We start from the raw sequence: 23,051 nt of genomic DNA on the forward strand, positions 1-23,051 counted from the left end.
AGAGAAACAATGTGAGAGAGTTTTGATTGCCAAATGTGTATGCTGAGATGTGTGTGTGTGTGTGTGTGTGTGTGTGTGTGTGTGTGTGTGTGTGTGTGTGTGTGTGTGCGCGCGCCCTTGATCATCTCGACTGATGGGCTACACCAAGTGAGGGAACCCTTAGTCTTATGGGTTTCAGTTGTGGGGATAGGATATGAGGTACTTCCTATAATGCAATTGCCATTCCCCTGCAGCCTTCCATTTACTTTAGCCGTCTTGAGATCCCCGCTCGCTACCGGATTAATCAATATTGGGTCAAGATGGCTGAGACTAGGGATGCACATACCTAGCACAAATTTTTTTTTTCATCAAACGTCAAACGTCACAAGATGAGAGACGTGATGGGAAAGGTCGTCGTCGAACCGACTGACAACCATAAAGAGCTTATCACACTGGGTTATTTTTCCTTCAACCTCCGATTAATCGGCGGTACCACCCACCTCCAGAACTTTTTCCGCCGTAAAATCACTATGACAAAGTATTTTGTTTTCTCAACAAAAATACATAGAATGTCATTTGATATGTTGAAGGAAAATTATTTTCCTCCAGCATATCAGATTCCTTCCCGAAAGCTGCAGGCTGTAAATCTGCTCCAACAGTCGGAGGAAAAATAGCCCAGTGTGATAACACCATAAGCAATCAACACTGGAAGAAGAAGTCTTGGTAGGGACGAAGCATGAGTGAATAAAGACTTTCACCGTTTTCTGTGTTTACCTCACCACTTTGCCTTCCATTTGTCCCTCCCATTTCAATGAATATACAAGTAGGTAAGTAGATAAATCGATAAATTATTAAACAGTTAAGCAAAGGAACAAATAAGATTATAAACAGATAAGCATATATTTTTGCATGGAGGCCCGGGGGGGGGGGGAAGTACCTCCTTGTAGGTTTTGTTACTACGTGCAGACTACACGTAGACTTCTTATTCAAAACTCTTTACTTTAAAAGGAGCCAAGAAAAGAGGGAGAGAAGGGGGTGGATGGGATGGAGTGTATGGGGATGGAATGGGTGGGAGTGGTTTTTATGCCTTTTTTTTTTTTTTTTTTTTTTTTTGCTACCTCCCTTGTAAGGGGAAAAGGCTTTGGTATATGTATCATTCAAAACACAAGTGGTAACCAATGGTTCTCATTGCAGCCACAAAACCGCTAAAACTATCGAGTTTTTGCTACCAACAACAAAAAATACAACAATGTTTGCTAATTTTATACATTTTGTCATAAACAATAAGCAATACGACAATTATCTACATTCACATTTTACACGCATGCGCTGAGATACTCTTCTAATCATCCATCTCTACTCGTACTTTCAGCCAATTAAATGTTCTTTAGCAATGTTGGAGAAAACTTATTAGCAATAACGTTTTATTGATCTATTTATATACATATTTACTGATATATTTATCTTTATTTATTTATCTATTCATTTACTTATTTATCTATTTATCTATTTATCTATTCATTTATTTATTTGTTAATTTATTTATTTATTTGTTAATCTATTAATTTGTTCATTTGTTCATTTATCAATTTATTAATTTATTCACCTATTATTCTATTCACCTATTCATTCATTCATTTATTCATTTATATGTTTATTCATTGTATTTGGCTTCCCTTAATTATCAAGATCCTTAGAACAACCATTTCATTGCCTGAATAAAATCGCTTGGCGGAATGCAACAAATGCTAAGTCTTGAATTGCTGTGAAAATATTAACTAAGATGCGTTGAACCTCTTCTTTGCACAAGGGATTTACCTTAAATGAATTAAATCACCTTGTGACACAGAGAAGAAAGGCCGTGAACATTAGTGACAGGATTGGTTGATCATGCAGTTTTAAAGTAACGGCACACTAGACATTTCTCGCTAGCATGTTACTTGTTTTTGCTTCTTCGTTTGAATAGAAACGACTTCGGTTACAATATTTTGTTTTTCGAATTTCCAAATGTCAAATTATTCTTGCGTCAAATAACGAGAATTGAATGATGAAGTAAATTAAGATTATACGGATGTTAGACACATTGTTGAAATGTTCTTACGGAAATCTAGAATACTGTAATCGAAGTCATTTCTAGTCAAACGAAGTAGCATAAGTAGCATGCTAGCCTAGTGTGCCGCCACCTTTACCTAATCTTCTTTGACACATTTTCAAAAATCATCAATCGAAAGGAAATGAAGGGAAATAAATACACGTCCCTCAGTTGAAATCAATCAACGGTAGCTTCCCTAAATGATCTGAATGTGCATTTTTTTTTCCTAGAGGAGCGTGCAAAAAGGTTTTGATTGCATCAACCCTCGTGATGGTTGATCAACTACGAACATTATCTGTATTTTTACTAGGAAAAAATAGTGTATGTATATATATATATATATATATATATTATATATATATATATATATATATATATATATATATATATATATATATATATCAGTGGCGGATCCAGGATAAGAATTTGGGGGGGGGCTAACCTGAATTCCTTTGAGTTGTCTGATGTATCAGAAGTCTGGAGTATACTTAATAAGGTTTTTCAGATTTTTCTGTATTTTAGACATATATAATAGAATAGATATTCGTTTTATATTGTTACACGCTTGTGCTAGTCAGTGATAAGGCACTGGCACACGTATACTCTCGCATAGACAGAAATTATTGTAGGATCCGTGTGTAGTGTTAGTGCACATGGACTCATGGAAGTAATAAAAAATAGAAGTAGCTTCAAAAACAGAAATACAAACAAAAACGTGTATGAACTTCTGAACCTGTTAATAAAAGTATTTAAATTACATTAATAACACATAGCATTGTTCATGGGATCTCACACGAACATCAGCCTCCTGTTTTTTTTTGTTTTTTTTTTTTGGGGGGGGGCAAATACACTGATTACACTGTCTATTTCTGTCAGAATCTTTCACCAGTTGTGTCGATTCTTGACTGTCCATTCTGGTCATTCTCCCTTCCTCCACTCTTCGCGCTTCGGAGTTTGAGTTTCGAAGTTTCGGAGGTTTGAAGCTTCAGAGTTTCCAAGTCTTGGTATTTGATGCTTCAGAGTTTCGAACTTCGATTACGCAAATTGGTGATACTCTCGCAAACCACTTAGTTTCTTCAAACTGTAATTGATGTATTAGTTAATGAGCTGTTTATGTATATGTATAATTCAGCCAAATTTTACGAGTCACAAGTGATCTGTGACACTCGCCCACACAAAAAGATATTGCTCCACGCAATGTCTAACCAATTACTCCAGTAATAATTACATAGAGACACTGATATGTAATTGAATTGAAATCTAACTGCACAACTATAATATTCTATAAAAGTACAATTACTACACTTTTACGTCTTTCTCGAGCAGTCGGGACATCAGGTCAGCTCCAACATTTGAACTTCCTTTGATGTACCGGATGACCACGTTGAACTGCTGGAGGTACAATGCCCACCTCATGATTCGGGCGTTGGCGTTCTTGGAGGTCCTAAGGCTCGAAAGAGGCAAGTGATCAGTCTCTAAAATAAATTTATCTCCGTAGAGGAAATAATAATACTTTTTGATGCCCTCTACAACTGCAAGCAACTCCTTTTCCACCGCACTATAGTTCAACTCCGCTGGCTTCAGCTTCCTACTATGATAACTAACAGGAAAAATATCCCCATCCCTTTCTTGCATCAGGATAGCTCCAATGCCTTCTTGGGACGCATCGGTCCGGAGGATGAAAGGCTGGTTGAAGCCCGGTAGTTGAAGTATCGGCTCCTTGCAGAGGAGGTTCTTAAGCATCGTAAACGCTTCCTCCTGTTCAGGCCTCCATGTCAACTTATTAGGAGCATTCTTGTTGAGAAGCTCTGTGAGTGGCAAGGCGAGGACAGCAAAATTCGGAATGAACCTGCGGTAGTAGCCCACAAGTCCCAAGAACGATCGGACCTGTTTCTTCGTGGTCGGCCGAGATGCATTCTTGATCTTCATTATCTTGCTATTCTGGCATCCACATCGTCCTTCGCCTAAGGTATGTCCCAGGAACTGTACTTACTGTTGGAAAAGTTCACATTTAGACGGCTTGACTGTCATATTCACTGAACTAAGTCTCTTAAGTACCTTCTCCAGGATCTCCAGATGTTCCTCGAAGGTAGAAGAGTGGATGAGTATATCGTCCACAAAAGCTTCCACTCCATGGATGCCGCGCAGAACTTGACGCATGGCACAGTTAAAACCTGCTGGGGAGTTGGTAAGTCCAAAAGGTAGTACTTTGAACTGGTAAAGTCCGTTGGGTATTGCGACTGCCGTGACCTGTTTGCTTCTCTCCTCCAGCGGAATCTGGAAGAATCCTTTCGCCAAATCCATCCTGGAAAAGATTTTGGAGTTGGCGGCCTTTGCAAATATTTCCTGCTGATTGCTCATTGGCTCTGCATCCACCTGGGTTACTGCATTTACTCCGCGGTAATCTCCACAGATTCGTACACCTCCATACTTCTTGCGTACAACGACTATAGGACTGCAGTAGGGAGACGATGACTTCTCTATGATGCCTGCAGCTTCCATGTTGTCTATCTCCTTCTTGACCGCATCCACCAGACGAATGGGTATCGGGTATGGCTTCAATCTGACGGGTACGCTGCTCGTCAGCTGTATTTCGTGGCAATCCACCTTGGCGACTCCAGGCTTATCGGAGAACACTGCTGAATGTCGCTGGAGAATAGAATTTATACGTCTCTTCTGCTCTGGACCAAGCCTCGGAGGTACTTGCACATCCTCCACCGTTTCGCCTTGAATAGCTTCACGGGTAAGGGGTGCGCAATCTGTCAATTCCTCAACCTCTGGTATAACCACGGCAGCAGAGACCATCTGCGATTGCTTAAACTGGCCTTCGACAATCTGCAGACACTCGTACTGTTCAGGTGATAGCACACGATCTCCCCTATTCAGCAAACATTCTTGACCAACTGCCGAACATGTAACTTGAGGTGTGTAATATTTCTTCAGGATATTAATGTGGAACCTCTTTTGGTCTGGTCCCACTTGCACCAAGTAGTTCAAATCATTGAGACGTTTGACTACTTCAAAAGGTCCTTGCCATTGCGACAGCAACTTGTTGTGCGCGGTGGGTAGAAGGAGGAGGCACTGGTCTCCTTCCTCGAGGATCCTCAGCTTAGTTTTCTTGTCGTAGTACGTCTTCTGAACTTCCTTAGCTTTCAGTAGCTCTTGCTTTGCTACTTCACAGGTCTCTCGTAGTCGTTCGGCCAAGTCCAGCACATATGCATAAGTTGTCTTCACTGCGGGGTCAGGCTCTTCTTAGTCCCAGAGTTCTCGCAGTACTTGCAGAGGACCACGAACTGACCCGCCGTAGACTAACTCAAATGGTGAGAACTGTGGTGAAGCTTGGGGTACTTCGCGGTTGGCGAATAGTAGAGGGGCGATAAATCGTGGCCATTCCTTAGGTTGCTCTGTTGCCATCCGCTTCAGCATCTTCTTGAGGGTGCCATTGAAACGCTCACAGAGTGGTAAGGGGTAGTCCTGAGCCCTTTTACAGCCAGTAGCCTCAGCAACTCTTCCATCATGACTGAAGTGAACTGGCTCCCCCGGTAGGACAATACTTGCTTAGGAATGCCCACGCGACAAAAGATTTCGAACATTGCTTCGGCGACAGTTATGGTTTCAATATTGCGAAGGGGTACTGCTTCAGACCATCTCGTCGCGAAGCCCACGCAGGTAAGGGTGTATTTGGCTCCGTCAGCTGCCCTTGGAATGATAGGTCCAACGATGTCCACAGCCACTCGCTGGAATGGCTCAGAGATCAGAGTGGTGCAGGCTTCACTCGGCCGCGATCTGTAGTCTTCTGACATACGTCACATGACCTCATCATCCTCACTATCTCTCTGCCTATCCCAGGCCAGAAAAATTGAGACTGAATTCTATCTTGAGTTTTCTGTACTCCCATGTGTCCACCTAGTGCAGCATGATGACCCAGCTTAAACACTGCCAGGCGGTACTTCTCTGGAACGACGAACTGTAGTCTCGAGTCCCCGCTTGGATACACCGTACTGCGATAAAGTCTTCCCCTTTTCTTAAGGAATCTGGTTTCCGTTCCCCGAGAAGTTCTGCAATGTCCCTCTAGAACCTTCTTACAAACCATGGCAAGTGTGGGATCGGTCGTTTGCTCGGCAACTACGTCCTCACTATTTGCAAGATCTGAAACAGATGAAAGTATCAAAGGTTTGTCCTGGTTGGTTGCTCTGGCGGCTCCTCTGGTAACCGCCGCTGCACAGGTTTGGGTGGTGTCTTCGTGTGAGCCGTAGCTAAGGGGCAGATCACCCGAGTCCCGTTGATAAGACTCACGGTTACATAATTTCCAGTGTAACTGTCAGGCGTTACAAGCCTCTCCTTGACACAACACCCCGTCGATCCGTTGTCCCTTAAGACTTCCGCGGTGACACCATTTACCTTGCCAGGCTGAACCAGGAGCCCTGTACCTCTAAGACTAGAACTCAATGCAGCTGATAAGTACACGTGTTGGGGAGTTGACACGGAACCGGCGGTGACACACACTTCTTGCGGAATAACCTTTGGGGAAAATTCTTCAGGTGCTCCTCCGTGGTGTACTGCTGCTGCTGCAGCGTGCTGATTCTTCTGACCCTTGTGACCCTTCCAACCACCTTGAGAGTAGGGCTGGTTCCTCACTTGCTGTGGTTGGCTGTGAGGAAAAAAAAGATTGAGTAAATCTTTGTGGTTTCGACTGCTGTGGAGATGACTGGTAACTTATTGTGGTGTTGGGCTTGCGTGTTAGACCCTTGTGGTGTCTGAGAATGTACAGGGGGAGGCAACTTCTTGTGAAGTTGTTTCCTCGTGTGGTACCCGTAAGCTGCGAAGTGTGCGTCGGCCAGGTCAGTCATTTGCTGGAGGTCCTTTACTTTCTGTGTCTTGAATTTAGCCACCAGCTCCGTGGGACACGACTTTTCCAGCTGGGTGCGCAGCATCAAGTCGCGCAGACCCTCGACAGTCTGCGGAGTCTCGTCCTTTTCCATCCAATGGTCCAAGTAACTCTTCAATCTAGCGCAGAACTGGGCTACCGTCTCCTTATCCTGCAACATAGCTCGCTGATATTGGTCACGCGCATCCTCCAATGTCTTACCATAAGCTAGAAGTAATGCTTTCTTCATACCTTCATAATCTCGCATTGAGGAGTCAAGACGGTGGATGATGTCGAGAGGTTTCCCGTCGAAGAGGTTCATAAACTCGACCTTCTTAACATCTTCGCTCAATTTGTACGTAGTCGCCACCATCTGGAACCTGTCAATAAAAGGCTCAATCGCTTGACCTACCTCATACTTTGGAATGTTGAGCCGGTGTGTAGAGAACTGGGTGTGAGCAACAGGGTTGACACCTGGCGAGCTGGTACCATCGGTCTGAGGTTGGGAAAGTTTGAGCTGTAGCATCTCCTTCTCATGCAGCCGTTTCTCCTTTTCATGTTCCAACTTTAGTTTCTCGAACTCTCGTTCCTGCGCTCTGTCGTCCCGAAGTTGCTGTTGCCGTTTTCGGACGTACTCCCGGATTTCCTCAGTATCCTTATACCCCAGGGTTTCCGCCTCACTCGTCAATTCCTGCACGGACATGGCTCTCACACTTCTGTAATCAACTTCAATGTTACAATAAAAGTTTTACTGCCAGAATGTGAATAACGCACAAGAAGGCCCCACGATGGGCGCCATTTATGTCAGAATCTTTCACCAGCTGTGTCGATTCTTGACTGTCCATTCTGGTCATTCTCCCTTCCTCCACTCTTCGCGCTTCGGAGTTTGAGTTTCGAAGTTTCGGAGGTTTGAAGCTTCAGAGTTTCCAAGTCTTGGTATTTGATGCTTCAGAGTTTCGAACTTCGATTACGCAAATTGGTGATACTCTCGCAAACCACTTAGTTTCTTCAAACTGTAATTGATGTATTAGTTAATGAGCTGTTTATGTATATGTATAAATTCAGCCAAATTTTTACGAGTCACAAGTGATCTGTGACAATTTCAATATTGATTTCATTGTAAACGCCGAGTAGCGCCAGGCCGTTGAGGCTATCTTGACCCATAGTATTCCTTAGGTAGGTCTTCAGTCGCTTCAGGGTTGAAAATGAACGCTCGGCCTCTACGTTCGAGACTGGGAGCGTGATCAAAACTCGGAGGAGCTTGGCCAGGTTCGGATACATTCGGGTCTGGGCGTGGGCAAGGGCATCTCCAATGGATTCGAACTTCATTGTTGTTGAATACCAGCACTCTGCTTCCACCTTCACGAGGCTCAAGGTCTCGATGTCAGCCTCATAAACCTTTGCCGCTTCCAGTACAGCAGCAACATCTCCGTCAGCGCTGCTGAGCAGATTCTTGATCTTGAAGCCAACAGGAATAGTATCATTCCCGAACCGGGTCTGCAGCTCAGTCAATACATGGTCGAGGAATGGGACATATACACAGTGGCGGCGCCCGGGGGGGGGGGGGCTTGGAAAAGTGGCCAGCCCCCCCATTAGCCCCCCCCCAAACTGAAATGAGCAAATTGAAAATTTAAAACACTCATTGAAATAATTTTATTAAGTGGAATTTTTAATTGCCAGGTCTAAAAATTTGTCAGCCATCAGTGCTAGCCCAACCATTAACCTCCTCCCCTTCTGAAATGAGGATAATATATGTGTATTATCATATTACTATTAGTCCCACCAAAAATTTGCTCAGGCCCCCCCCCCCTTAGCCTCCCCAACTAAAAATTCGTGGCGCCGCCGCTGCATATACAGATCTTCGGTAATACTCCCTCAGCTTCTGGAAGAGTAAATTCGCTCGCTGCATTTGGCGCTTGCAAACTCGAGGTACAGGAATGGTGTCATGTGATGAACCGATCTCCTGGAGGAGCCCCTCTGCCTTCTTGAAGATGTTCTGGAAGCTGGTCAGTGCACCTTCCCGGGTCTTGTTTGGATGCGTCACCACATCACCAATCCTAGCTTACGCTGAGACTAGATCGACCATAGGGGACTGCAGGGCTCGGCTCGGCTCCACAGTGTGAGCTAGATACAACTTAGATACAACTTAGATGACACGTTTTTAGAAAAATCTGAGTGCGAGAGGGACTTGGGAGTTCTGGTGAGTCCGGACCTTAAAACCAGGAAGCAGTGCATTAGCGCCAGAAATAAAGCAAACAGAGCATTAGGCTTCATTGCTAGGACGGTAACAAATAGAAGTGCAGAGGTAATTATTAAACTCTATCTAGCGATAGTTAGACCCATCCTTGACTATGCGGTACAGTTTTGGTCCCCGTCCTACAAAATGGACATAAATTCACTAGAATCAGTACAGAGAAGAATGACCAAAATGATACAAGGACTCGGAAATTTGCCTTACGAAGAGAGGCTTAGGCACCTAAACTTACACTCTCTGGAAAGACGCAGAGTGCGGGGTGATCTAATAGAAGTGTTCAAGTGGATCAAAGGCTATAACAAGGGTGATGCAAACAAGGTCATCATAATAAAACAACAGGGCAGGACTCGCAGTAATGGGTATAAACTGGACAAATTTAGATTTAAGAAGGAAATAGGCAAGAATTGGTTTACAAATAGGGTGGTCGATGAATGGAATAAACTTAGTAACCACGTAGTAAGCGCTGAAACTATCAGTTGTTTTAAAAAACGATTAGACAACTTTATGGATGGGGACGACAGGTGGTGATGGATACGGAGCTGCCTAGTGTAGGCCTTATGGTCTTTTGCAGTCTCCTTTATTTCTTATGTTCTTATGTTCTTATGTTCTAGCACAGACTCAGCGACGGCGAGACCAATCAGAAAGCGCGGCTCTCGGATTGCTATTAGTAGTAGTCCCGCCGTCGCGTCCGAGTTGCTCTCGTTCTCCAGAAAGACGGCAATAACTGGCAGGAATTCCATAAACACAATGACCGAGTCGTGTCGCTCAACCCATCTAATAGCGCAGAGGCTGACCAGAAAGTACTAAAATCGATTAAATGAAATCCTTACAATGATTCATGGAAGAACAAATTTGGGGGGGGCTTCAGCCCCCTCAGCCCCCCCCCTGGATCCTCGCCTGATATATATATATATATATACATATATATATATATATATATATATATATATATATATATATATATATATATATATATATATATACTATAGTGCCTGCGCTCCAAGTAGTCCGTTCAGGGTGTGGCATACGTCGTGAACTACAACTAGTCATTCTGCCAAATCAACCTCAGTACATCTCTTATTTCCCATATGTCTTTTTATTATACATACATACATATATATATATATATATATATATATATATATATATATATATATAATATATATATATATATACTGTATATATATATATATATATATATATATATATACATATATAAGTGTGGAGTTCCAAGAAAATATCGTAGTGGAGAGTTGATGGTGGAGATGTGTCTTGAAAGAGATTTGATGATAGCATATACAGAAGTGTTTAGGAAGAAAGTCAAGCATAAGTACACATGGGAGAGGGTGGTGGATGGAAGGGTGGTAGAATGTACACGTTCTAAGGGGAGAGAGTGGGTGAATATCAGATCATTTTTTGGTGGAAGGTAAGTTGAGAGTGGAGGATAGATGGAGAAAGAGGAAAAGGACAAAAGATAGTGAGGTGCTTCGAGTGAACTGCTTAAATGAGAAAGAAATGGAGGAGTACAAGAAGAAACTGAGTGAGGAGTGGGAGGAAGTGAAGGATAGAGTAGAACTATGAGTGGAGGAGGAATGGGGATGGTTCAACGAGGGAAACCACTTCCATCGACGCTCAGGATGAGGAGGACGACCCTCGAGAGGCCAAGGATGCCCCTGAGGAGTCTAACGAAGACCTCGTCCAGACCACAAGCGTACTTCCGTCCCATGAAGAAGAAGAACCCGAAGGCGCCTGGGTTCGGGACATGGACGAGTGGTCTGCGTTCTCCGAGGACCTAGAAGAAGAACTAGAAGAAAGCTCGGTCCGGGACAAGAACGACGAAGAGAAGTCACCGTCCTCCCAGGGCCCAGCCGAAGACGACAAGTGGCCACAGGCGCCCGAAGTCAAGGCTGCGGACCCTGTTCCTCCCAAGAGATCGTTCCTGCCTACCTCGGAGGCTCGTGTGACGAGAAGAGCCTCCCCACCACCGACCCCTCCGTCATATGCCCAGATGGCTACCCGGAGCGCTTGGGGACACCCCGGGTCGGGCTGGAGGCCAGAGGCGCCGAGACCTCTACCCCGTCCCTCCCCAGAGACCGTCGTCCCCAGGCCTGTCGTGTGGGAAGGACCCACGACCTACGCGAGGATCCTAGAGAAGGCGTCTAGGAACTCGGGAGCCGAGAGAACGCCGCTGAAGGGGCCGAAGAAGGAGGACGCGAGAAGAGCACTACCTCACCCTCCACCTCCGGCAGAAGCGAGGGACCGGGGAAACAGAGGGGGCTACGAGAGGAGAACGGCAGCATCACCACCGAAGGGCAACAGAAGGGCCCAAGGCAGAGGTCATCCTCGAGGGGAGGACGACAGGGGACAGCGGCGTGTCCCCTCGCTCAGGTCCCAGTGGGAGGGCGACTCGAAGCCGCCGCCAACAGCTGCCGAAGCCCCAAAGAAAGGCAACAGACCGAGGAAGCAGAAAAAGTGGAGAAATAATTGAGAAAAAATAGAAATAAAGTTGAAAGAAGAAAAGTGAAGAAAAAGTTGGTAGCCAAGAGAAAGGATGAAGAATTAAGAAGAAATTGAAATATAAGAATAGAAAAGAATAGACAACTGAAAAAAAATTAAATTAAGGAAAATGAAGAAAGAATAAAAGAAAGTGAAGTAAAAATTAGAAAAGGCGACGAGGGATTCCCCTCAGCTGAATAAAATCGCCCGGCGGCAATCAAATTCTATTTGATGTGCTTCCACACAATTATGAAATTATTTATCATTTAATTGCGTTAAATACCAGAAAATTGAAAAGAAGTTCAACCAAATAAGATATATCTGAAAATGAGTCAATCAGTGAAATAGAACTAATATTTGGAAATATTTGTTTAAGGTTTTCATACATGGAAAATGAAATAAAGATAAATAAATAAAAATAGTAAATGATAAATAAAGAAATAAAGATTAAACAAAGTCGCCTGATGACAGATTATATTCAATGTTATCACATATTAATAAATTATTTATCATGTTAGACATACTAAACCATTTGAAAGTTGAAAAATATCTCATCAACTAAATAAAATATATATAAGAAATGGATAAATCAGTCAAAATTAAAATTTGGAAATATTTATTTTAAAATTTTATACATGGAAATATAGAAAATATTTGCAAATAGAATAATCAATTGATATATTAAAGTTGACTGATTTGATTTAACGCCATCAGGAGTCTAGGACGGTGCCCCTTATAGAGTACTTTGTAGCGTGGAATTTAATTAACAATACTCTTAGTTGAACTTACCGGTGGCAGGGTTCGAACCGCCATTCCCTTAGCCGCAAGTAAGGACGTCCTACATTTCGGCCAGCAAGCATCTGTAAATCCAAAAAGGTAAAAAATGTAAATCTAGACACGTGTACAATGAATTTATAGATGTACATTTATATATTTACATATATATGTTTTATTACACTTAGGGAATTATAAATCAATAGATGGCTAAAATGATCAACTTATCAATATAGAAACATATTGGTTTAGTTTTATACGATTTTAAAGATACATAAATGAACAAAAATGTATACATTTACAAATTCATATATAAAATCAAAATATATAGAATTTTATGAATGGTCTATTAAGTAACAGCCAGGTCTCGTCGCACTGTCGACATACGTTGATAGTCACTCAGTCAGTCAGTCAGTTAATCAGCCATTCATTCATCCAGTCAGTTAATCAGTCAGTCAGTCATTCACTCAGTTAATCAGCCGTTCACTCAGTTAGTCAGTTAATCAGTCAGCCAGTCATTAACTCAGTCATTCGTTCTGTCAGTTAATCAGTCATTCATTTATTCAGTCAGTTAATCAGTCAGTCACTCAGTCACTAAGTCAGTCATTCACTCAGTCAGTTAGTTTATCAGTCACTTAATAAGTCATTCACTCAGTCATTCAGTCAGACCGTGTCAGCCCCAGGCTCCCTCCAGACCGGGACTTTTCTCGTGCCACATCTGGTCTACATCCCCTCCTGGTCTTTCCATGGTGTTCCTTAACGAGCGCTGAGGAGGCTGAGACCCTCGTCATTAAGCTGAACTGCTGTACCAGGTAATTGTGTCTTTCAGTCCGTGGCGACTATTTGCGAAATTCTACTCGTTTGTTCAATGTTTGACCAAGGAGGTCTCTTAACCGAAGGGAATTGTCCGGAGGCACGCGCGCGCGCACACACACACACACACACACACACACACACACACACACACACACACACACACACACACACACACACACACACACACACACACACACACACACACACACACACACACACACACACACACACACACACACACACACACAGAGAGAGAGAGAGAGAGAGAGAGAGAGAGAGAGAGAGAGAGAGAGAGAGAGAGAGAGGCTGCCACTAATGCGGTCCGGGCTCCAATCCCGTCCAGGGTTGAAAAATTTTCAGTATCGCTGCAATGCGAGTCGTTACTCCAACTCTCGTGAGCGAGGAGTTGGGCGTGTGTGTGCGTGTAAAGTCACAGCATTACCCATAGATCGGTCATATAGGAATTCCAAGAAATCCAGGCGTATGTCAAAAGCGAAAATCTTGATATGATAGGAATAACCGAGACATGGTTAAATGTTAAAGATTTTGAAGCTGAATTTAATATTGCGGGATTTAAACACTTTCATCAGGATAGAAACCACGAGAAAGGTGGGAGTGTTCTGCCCTACGTTAAAAGCAATGTCTATGCCTGTGTTTTAGAGAAAGTGAAACAGGATGGATATGGTAGTTTGTGGGTGGAATTAACCCAAAGAAATGGACAAGAAATGAATGTAGGTGTGATATATAGGCCAAAAACATTATCATTAGCAGATGACAAACTGTTGTTTCAAGAACCGTTTAGTTTCTGCAACCGGGACTTATTGATAATGGGTGATTTCAACCTTACTGAAATTGATTGGATGACCCTAGAACATGGCCATATAGGTAGTCGCTTGATAGATTTTCTCGGTGACAACTACTTAGCTCAGAATGTAAAAGAGACCACAAGGCATGGAAACTTACTCGATTTATTGATCACTAGCCGCGATAGCATGATAACCGATGTAGAAGTTGGTGAAACTATTGCAAATAGCGATCACAACTTAGATTCAAACTGCTAAGAAATTTTAGAATAGATACTTGTGTTTCTAAAATATCCGATTTCAGTAAATCTCAGTTCATAGGAGCTTCAGCCTACAGATTGGGAGGCAAAATTAAGCGAAAGACCTGAAGATCAGATGTGGGAAAGGTTTCAAAATACGCTTACTAAGATGATTCATACTGTCATCCCGTTTAAGGACAGACGCCCCTCAAATCAAGCTCGACCAAAATGGCTTGACAAAGAAACCGAAAAAAAAGTATTGCTAAAAAGAGACAGGCTTGTAAGAAATACAAGTGCTCGGGTGCACCTAATGACTATCAAAGTTATATGATAATATAGAGAGATTTAAAAAGGACAATAAGAAAACGAAAAAGACAATATGAAATGAATATCGCTGATAAATTCAAAGATAATCCCAAAGAATGCTATAGTTACATTAGAGAAAAAAGGGTATTAGGAATCACATTGGCCCTCTATTATCTGTTGAAGGTCAACTTGAATATTCAAATGAAGGAATGTGTGATATTTTGATAAATTGTTATAGGTCAGTATTCGTAAACGAAATAACTGAAAGTAAACTCCAAACTGAAACATGTGAAAAATCTAGGGTGAACTTACTACGGTAAATATAACAAAAGAAAAAATTAAAAGGTGTATAGGGAAACTCAAATTTAATAAAACACCAGGACCTGACGGTTGGCATCCAAGAATCTTAAAGGTAACGAAAAATGAGATTGTTGTTCCATTAGAAATTATTTTCAAGAAATCCATCATATCCGGAGATGTCCCAAGAGATTGGAAGTTTGCTAACGTTATTTCCATGTTCAAAAAAGTGTCAAAAAGAAACCAAACAACTACAGGCCTATAAGTTTGACTTCAATCGTAGGAAAAATGATTGAAACTATCATCAGAGATGCTATTGAACATCATTTAGAAAGTAATTGTTTGATAAATGATATCCAGCATGGATTCAGACGAAAACGCTCTTGTGTGACTTACTCGAATTCTACAACACAATCATCTCGAATTATGACAGAAGAAACAATATAGAATATATCTAGACTTTGCAAAAGCTTTTGATACCATCCTTCACGAAAGACTACTTACCAAATTAGCTTCACACGGAGTAAGTGGTACCCTATTAAGTTGGACTAGTAATTGGTTGAATGATCGTAAACAGAGAGTTGTTCTAAATGGCAAAACTTCTAAATGAAAAAACATTACGAGTGGAGTTCTTCAGGGTTCCGTTCTTGGGCCACTTCCATTCATAGTATATATGATATAGACCACGGGCTGAAACCTATTGTCTCCAAATTTGCTGATTATACAAAACTGTGCGGAATGGCAAATGATCACTTAAACCAATTAGATATTCAAGAACATTTAGATAAATTACAGCAATGGTCTGAAAATTGACATATGAAATTTAACAAGTAAATGCAAGCAAGGTAATACACATGGGTAAAAATAACAGTAAGTACGATTACAAGTTATTTGGAAATTCACTAACAAAAGTGGATAGTGAAAAGGATCTCGGCGTAATTATCAGTAACGATCTAAAATCATTTAAGCAGTGTTTTTCAGCCTCTGAGAAAGCAAATAATATTCTAGGACTGATCGCTCGATTCAAAAGTCCACCTCTCATTAACAAACTTTATCAATTGTTAGTTCGTCCACACTTGGAATATGCTGTTTCCGTATGGTCACCGAATCTCATTAGACACTGACAGTTTGGAAAAAGTACAACGGCGAGTCACAAAATTGATTCCAAAAATAAAAAATGAATCATACGAGAATCGACTACAACATGAATCTGTTTTCCCTAAAAAAGCGTAGACTCAGAAATGATTTGATACAAGACTAAGATTCTAAAGGGAATTGACAACATCATTAGTGACAAAATATTCACACTGAATGAGAATCCGACAAGAAATAATGGTCTCAAACTGTCAGGAAATAGATTTAATTTGGAAGTGGATAGAAACAACTTTGCCAACCGTCTAATTAATGAATGGAATAAACTTCCTGCAGATGCTGTAATGACTGCCATTTATTTTATATTATTTTTTTATTGCAGAGGCTGTAATGACTGCCATTTATTCTATATTATTTGTTTGTTATTATTTGTCTATTATTATTTGTTTGATTTTCAGTTATATATCAGTTTATTATTATTTACTATTTACCCGTTTGTTATTTAACTATACCTATGTATCTATTTATTCATTATTATCTATGTTGTTATAATTTTTATTTATTTATTTATTTATTTATCATTATTATATATTTTTTCGCATCCCACCTAGTTATGGAACAAATGGTCTCCTGTCGGCATGCTCCGTCTTTGTAGTCCTTTGTGCGTGTGTCATTCACCATGGTGAACCATAGTGAATCACACACACACAAATACAAACACACACACACACGCACACACACACACACACACACACACACACACACACACACACACACACACACACACACACACACACACACACACACACACACACACACACACACACACACATACACACATGGATTTGAACGCCCAACATCCTCTCCTTCGTGGCCTCATTGGATGTGGTGAAGATGCAGGCCTACCTATACTCGGAAGAAAAAGAATAAATGAACCAGAAATTTCATAAGAACACAAGAATGAAGGAGACTGCAAGAGACCATAAGCAGCACTAAGCAGTTCCATGTCCGTCGTCACCTGTCATACTTATCCATAAAATTGTCCAATCTTGTCTTAAAACAACCAATTATAATTTAAGCGCTCACTACATGATTCCTAAGTCTATTCCATTCGTTAATATCAGTATATATATATATATATATATATATATATATATATATATATATATATATATATAACTCGAGCATACAAATATATAAGATAAATTGCGCTCAACTTATATCTCTCTTTATAGCGTAGTTGGTTAGTTACTAGGGCACTTGTCATGTGATCGCTGAGTTCGATTCCTCGGCAGTATCGCATATCAATTTTTGCATGTGGCCCCATTGGGTCTCCCGATTTTTATGGCTTAGAATTAAAGTGCATTGTGGTTGTTAAAATGTATATCTAATCACTGGGACCCATTCAGTGTTGTATAAATACTTTCCCGCGTTTGTATACTTACAATTGTACTATCATAGTGGAGATGGGTTGAACGCAAATTTTTTATGTATGTGTATGTAACTCGAGCATACAAATATATAAGATAAATTGCGCTCAACTTATATCTCTCTTGATAGCGTAGTTGGTTAGTTACTACGGCACTTGTCATGTGATCGCTGAGTTCGAGTCCTCAGCAGTACCGCATTTCAATTTCTACATGTAGCCCCATTGGGTCTCCCGAGTTTGATGGCTTAGAATCAAAGTGCATTGTGGTTGTTAAAATGCATCTCTAATCACTGGGACCCATTCAGTTTTGTATAAATACTTTCCCGCGTTTATATACTTACAATTGTACTATCATAGTGAAGATGGGTTGAATGCAAAATTTCATGTAACTCGAGCATATGAATATATAAGATAAATTGCGCTCAACTTATATCTCTCTTGATAGCGTAGTTGGTTAGTTACTACGGCACTTGTCATGTGATCGCTGAGTTCGAGTCCTCGCCAGTACCGCATTTTAATTTCTGCATGTGGCCCCATTGGGTCTCCCGATGTTGATGGCTTAGAATCAAAGTGTATTGTGGTTGTTAAAATGCATCTCTAATCACTGGGACCCATTCAGTGTTGCACACACACACACACACACACACACACACACACACACACACACACACACACACACACACACACACACACACACACACACACACACACACACACACACACACACACACACACACACATACACATATATATATATATATATATATATATATACACACACACACACACACATCGTTGCAACTAGTGATTTGTTCCATAATCTATGCATACGTACATACATATGTATATGTGTATGAGTGTGTCTGTGACAAAAATCTTGCAGGAAAAGTAGGGAGGGGAGTGGGGAGGGTATAATCCCCGGGCCCAATTTTTTAATACATTCGCCTGGCACAAGATATGACATCTATAAAATTATGGAAATTTTATCCTGTTGGTTATTTTTTCCGCAACGTTTACATTTCCTTATCAGCGATAATCTGTTTACTTGAGGCACAAGTTTTGCACGGGGTATATCTAAGACACCACCCGCCTCTGAATCTAGATAAGCGACTCTTGTTCTAGGTTACTGTTATGCGTATGTTGTTATCAATTGGTCGAAGACCGTTGGTGATTGCACTGTCAAAGTATGTCAAGAGACCTTTCGGGGCATTATGGTTCAGATGCTGAAAATTCATTTATAGTTAAAAAAAAATCTATCGTACAAAAAAGCTACAGAAATGCACAAGTAAATAGATACAATTTAATGAACACGTAAGCAAGTACAACAAGCAAACGAGCTAAATTAGTTGTCAACATTATTGGATTAGTATGAGGTTATCAAAGTGCTTCCAAATATTTCGAAAGCACAATACTTTCAGTCACCTTCGCAGGAAGTTAATTACATCAATGTCTGTACGGCTGAAAAAAAAAATCCATTTGTAGATTATAATTTCTTTTTTCTTGGAAAACATTAAGATATTTACAGTGTTTTCATGATTACATCTGGGAATATTCTTTTAAGAAAACGTCCAATTATTTGGGGGCGATATTAGCACTTATTTCTAGTATTTTATATCAAAGCCGAATGAGGATTGTGTCCAGGATGGGCGGGCGGGGAAGCAGAGTGAACCAGCTTGAGGTGGCGGCACACTAGGGATTTCTCGCTAGCACGCTACTTGCTTTTGCTATTTCGTTTGCGTAGAAACGACTTCGGTAACGATGTTTTGTTTTTCAAATTTCCAAGTGTCAAATTACTCTTGCGTCATAGAGTGAGAAGTTGAAGGACGAACTGAGAGAAGTTAAACCTATACCAATGTTAGACACATTGTTGAGATGTTCTTACGGAAGTCTAGAATATTGCAACAGAAGTCGTTTCTACTCAAACGAAGTAGCAAAATCAAGTAGCATGCTAGCTTAGTGTGCCGCCACCTTTAGGCTGTCGGGTCCTGCTGTGGATGTGCTGTGGCCTGCTGGGTTGCCTCTGACCCACACAGTGGACGGGGAGGAGGGAGGGCCCTTCATAAGAACATAAGAATGAAGGAGACTGCAAGAGCCCATAAGGCCTACACTGGGCCCTTCATCCACAAGCTGAGATAGAAGGGAATCAAATTGGTGATGGATGGGAAAGCGATGGATGGATGGGTGGATGGATGGATGGTGGGGCGGTGCATACCTTGACTGGATTCATTCCATATATGGTGGGAGAAGCCTTTTAGTATATGGATAAATATATAAATAAAGTAGATAGATAAATAGATAAATAGTGATAGACAGATAGACAGACAGATAGACAGACAGATGGGTAATCGGGCCGGCGAGTGCGGAGGACATGGTCGAACACCTTACCAAATTATTCCAGCAGTGATAAGGGGCGGCAGAATAAGGGGAAGTGGTGAGTTTCTAGTGATGAAGCGGAGTACAAAACTGTTTCCGCACATTTGAACAACGGACAATTGGACGAGCAGACAATTGGCCAAGCGGATATTTGAAAGAAGGGTGAATAGAATAAAATGACATGCATTTTTTTTCATCTCTTATCCTATTTTCAAATTAGAAATAAAAATTAACAATAAAAAATTTAGGTCGGCCAATTGTGGGTCATCCGTCTGGCCACGTACTAAACATAGGAATATATACTGAGGTACAAAGATTAAAGTGGATAATGGGAAAAATGACCTTTTCAAGACTGTAAAACGGGATGGGGAGACAAGTTTTTCGCTAAAGGTAGACACAGAAGAATTTTGTTTTGAGTACTAATGCTAGGATGTACAGTGCTCCTAGAATGAAACTTTTATCATGCCACGATCAACAACAAAAATAATGGTGCCCCTGTCCAAGGTGTTTCCTGGTTAGGGGAGTATAGTGAGCTATCAATAGATGAGACCAACTCCCTGGGTCAAAAGTAATGCAGTAAAACAAATACCTCTAATGCAGGGCCAGATAGCCAAAGCTGTGTTACCCCCACCGCTTCATTTCATGGTGACCCTCCCTTCTAGTGCACTCACGGGTAATTAAAGAAGACAATGATAAATCCCTTTGGGTCATATCTATTTATCATCCTTACACAACCACTATATATTCATAACTATTTTTTGCCCTCGCCCTTCTCTACTCAACAGACATTACCCATATGAATCTGTTTCCCCTAAAAAAGCGTAGACTCAAAGGTGACTTGATACAGGTCTTTAAGATTCTAAAGGTAATTGATAACATCAAAAGTGACAAAATTTCACACTGAATGAGAATCAGACAAGAAACAATGGTCTCAAACTGTCAGGGAATATATTTAATTTGGAAGTGGGTAAAAACAACTTCGCCAACCGTATAGTTAATGAATGGAATAATCTTCCTGCAGAGGCAGTGCAATGTGGTTCAGTTCGAAGCTTTAAGAATCATTTAGATAAGCACCTAAGCAAGATACTGTAATGACTGTCATTTATCTTATTTGTTTATTTGTTTTGTTATCATTTGTCTGTTTGTTTATTATTATTTGCTTGATTCTCATTTATTATTAGTTATATGTGAATTTATTATTATTTACTGTTTACCTGTTTGTTTATTATTCAACTATACCTATGCATTTATTTTATTTATTTTTATTATTTACTTTATTATAGTTTTTATCTATTCATTTGTTTATTCATTTATCTATTTATCATTATTGTTTTTTCCGCATCCGACCTTGATATGGACCTAAAGGTCTCCTGTCGGCATGTTCCACCTTTGTAATCCATTTACTTAAGGCCCCCTTCATCCCATCCCTCCATCTCATTCTCGGTCTTCGCTTCAAGTTCACTCTATACACCTCTGCCTCCACACTCTTTTTGATAGTTTTTCTTCATGTATTCTTTTCACATGCCCAAACCACCCCAGTATCCTTTCATCAACTCTATCTGTTAACTACCTTTCCACCCCCGCTCTCCTCCTCACCTCCTCATTTTTCATCCTTTCCATCCTCATGACCCTACCCACGATTGAACACATCATTTCAAACACGTTTCAATTCCTCCTTTCTGTCTCCCTTAAAATCAAAGCTCTGGCCCATACAGTAGCATAGACACAATCACCCTTCATATATTTTTCTTTTTGTATTCCTTCCATATACTACTTTTTATTGCACTTTCCCCCCCAAGATATTTACTTGCTTCCTTCACACTACAAATTAGTTCTACTCCCACTTCTCCATTTCCTACCACATGTGAGCTCAAATATTTAAAACTATCCATTTCCTCTAGCCTGTCTCCTTTAAGACTTACGTCCAACTCACTTCCACCCCTACCCCTTGTAAATCCTGTAACAACAGTTTCGCCCGCGTTTATTTTCAACTTCCTCATATTACATACCTTCCCAAAACTCCGCCATTAACTGCCTTAACTCATCACCTGACCTTGCCACAAGCGCAGTGTGATCAGCAAATAACAAATTGGTCACCTCCCACTTCCCTCCACACTCTCCAACCATCTCCATTGCACTGCCCATCACTCAGGCACTTATCTCCCATACCACCCCATCCACGTACACGTTGAACAACTATGGTGGCATTACACAACTCTGACGCATCCCCACCTTCATCCCAAACCACTCGCTCTCGAGACTACCAACCCTAACATAAGCTTTATTACTCACGTAAAAATAAATTGACTCCCTTCTCCTTATACCATACATTTGCAACACCTCCCACAATATCTTCCTGTCGATCCTGTCATAAGCCTTCTCTAAAGCCATAAGAAACCCCCCCCCCCTAAATAATTTGGTCATAAACTTCTCCCTTATCCCCTCTTCCACAAGAATCTGACCCATACATTCTCTACTTTTCTTGAACCCACAGTGTTCTTTTCCAATTACCACTCTTCCTTTCGTAGTCCTCTCAATTGACATTCTCTCATATGCCTCTCCAATTACACCCAAAAGATCGATCCATCGAAAAGTATTACATTCATATTTGTCCCCTTTTCCTTTGTAAAACTGAGCTAAACAAGCATTCCTCTCACTCCTGTACTTGGGCGTTGGATGCATAGTTATATGCATATATGCTGTGTTAGGGACCCCAGTGACACCCCAACAGACCAGTCACGCAGCGTTCGATTACATTCAGAGACAATTCGTAGATAAAGGCTGAACCACTGTGCAATATTTAGTATATTTGTTAATACACCACGGTCTTGAATCACGTGTCGAACTCATGATTGACAGCTATTACCTTCCTGTGTAAGAGCTCAGAGCTCACTTACGGCCCGATCCATAGATAATACTCTGACCTTAATCACAAACTCCTTGCTCATAAGAGCCGGATTGCCGGGTCGCGAAGCAGTGATGCTGAAACCTTTTCAGCCCTTAGTGGGACTCGAACTCGGATCGCTGAATTAGCTGTTAAGAGCGGTACCACTTACCATCGAGCCGTGTCAACTGTTATCTCTGCAGTATGGGGATAAGAATGCCACCACCGTTTTCCCATGGATGTCATAAACTTACCCCTCCCCCCACTGCATTAAGGTGGAAAAAGATACTGGTATATTATATATATATATATAATATATATATAAATATATATATATGAAATGCTAACAC

At 41.1% G+C, this 23,051-nt stretch overlaps 1 protein-coding gene across 1 annotated transcript; it reads right to left on the minus strand.

Annotated features, from left to right (window-relative positions):
• Window positions 1–4,060: 4,060 nt before the first annotated feature.
• Window positions 4,061–7,641, minus strand: LOC143023037 (uncharacterized). The gene is made up of 5 exons (XM_076181490.1): window positions 6,818–7,641; window positions 6,473–6,722; window positions 5,964–6,389; window positions 5,560–5,808; window positions 4,061–5,299 (listed from the first exon to the last, which is right to left on the minus strand). The coding sequence occupies exons 1-5, from the start codon at window positions 7,639–7,641 to the stop codon at window positions 4,061–4,063; spliced, it is 2,988 nt and encodes a 995-aa protein (XP_076037605.1).
• Between the last annotated feature and the right edge of the window lie 15,410 nt (window positions 7,642–23,051).

This window comes from Oratosquilla oratoria, unplaced genomic scaffold (genome assembly GCF_046742065.1).
Source record: "Oratosquilla oratoria isolate Oo_2021 unplaced genomic scaffold, ASM4674206v1 SCAFFOLD282, whole genome shotgun sequence".
Lineage (NCBI taxonomy): Eukaryota > Metazoa > Arthropoda > Malacostraca > Stomatopoda > Squillidae > Oratosquilla > Oratosquilla oratoria.

Excerpts from the sequence above, each read along its gene's own strand:
- LOC143023037 (XM_076181490.1), bottom strand. The coding sequence starts at position 7,641 with ATGTCCGTGCAGGAATTGACGAGTGAGGCGGAAACCCTGGGGTATAAG. Across the intron at positions 6,723-6,817 it reads CATTCTCAGACACCACAAGG|CCAACCACAGCAAGTGAGGA; the intron begins GTCTAACACGCA and ends TTTTCCTCACAG. Across the intron at positions 5,300-5,559 it reads AGTTGCTGAGGCTACTGGCT|ACAACTTATGCATATGTGCT; the intron begins GTAAAAGGGCTC and ends CCCGCAGTGAAG.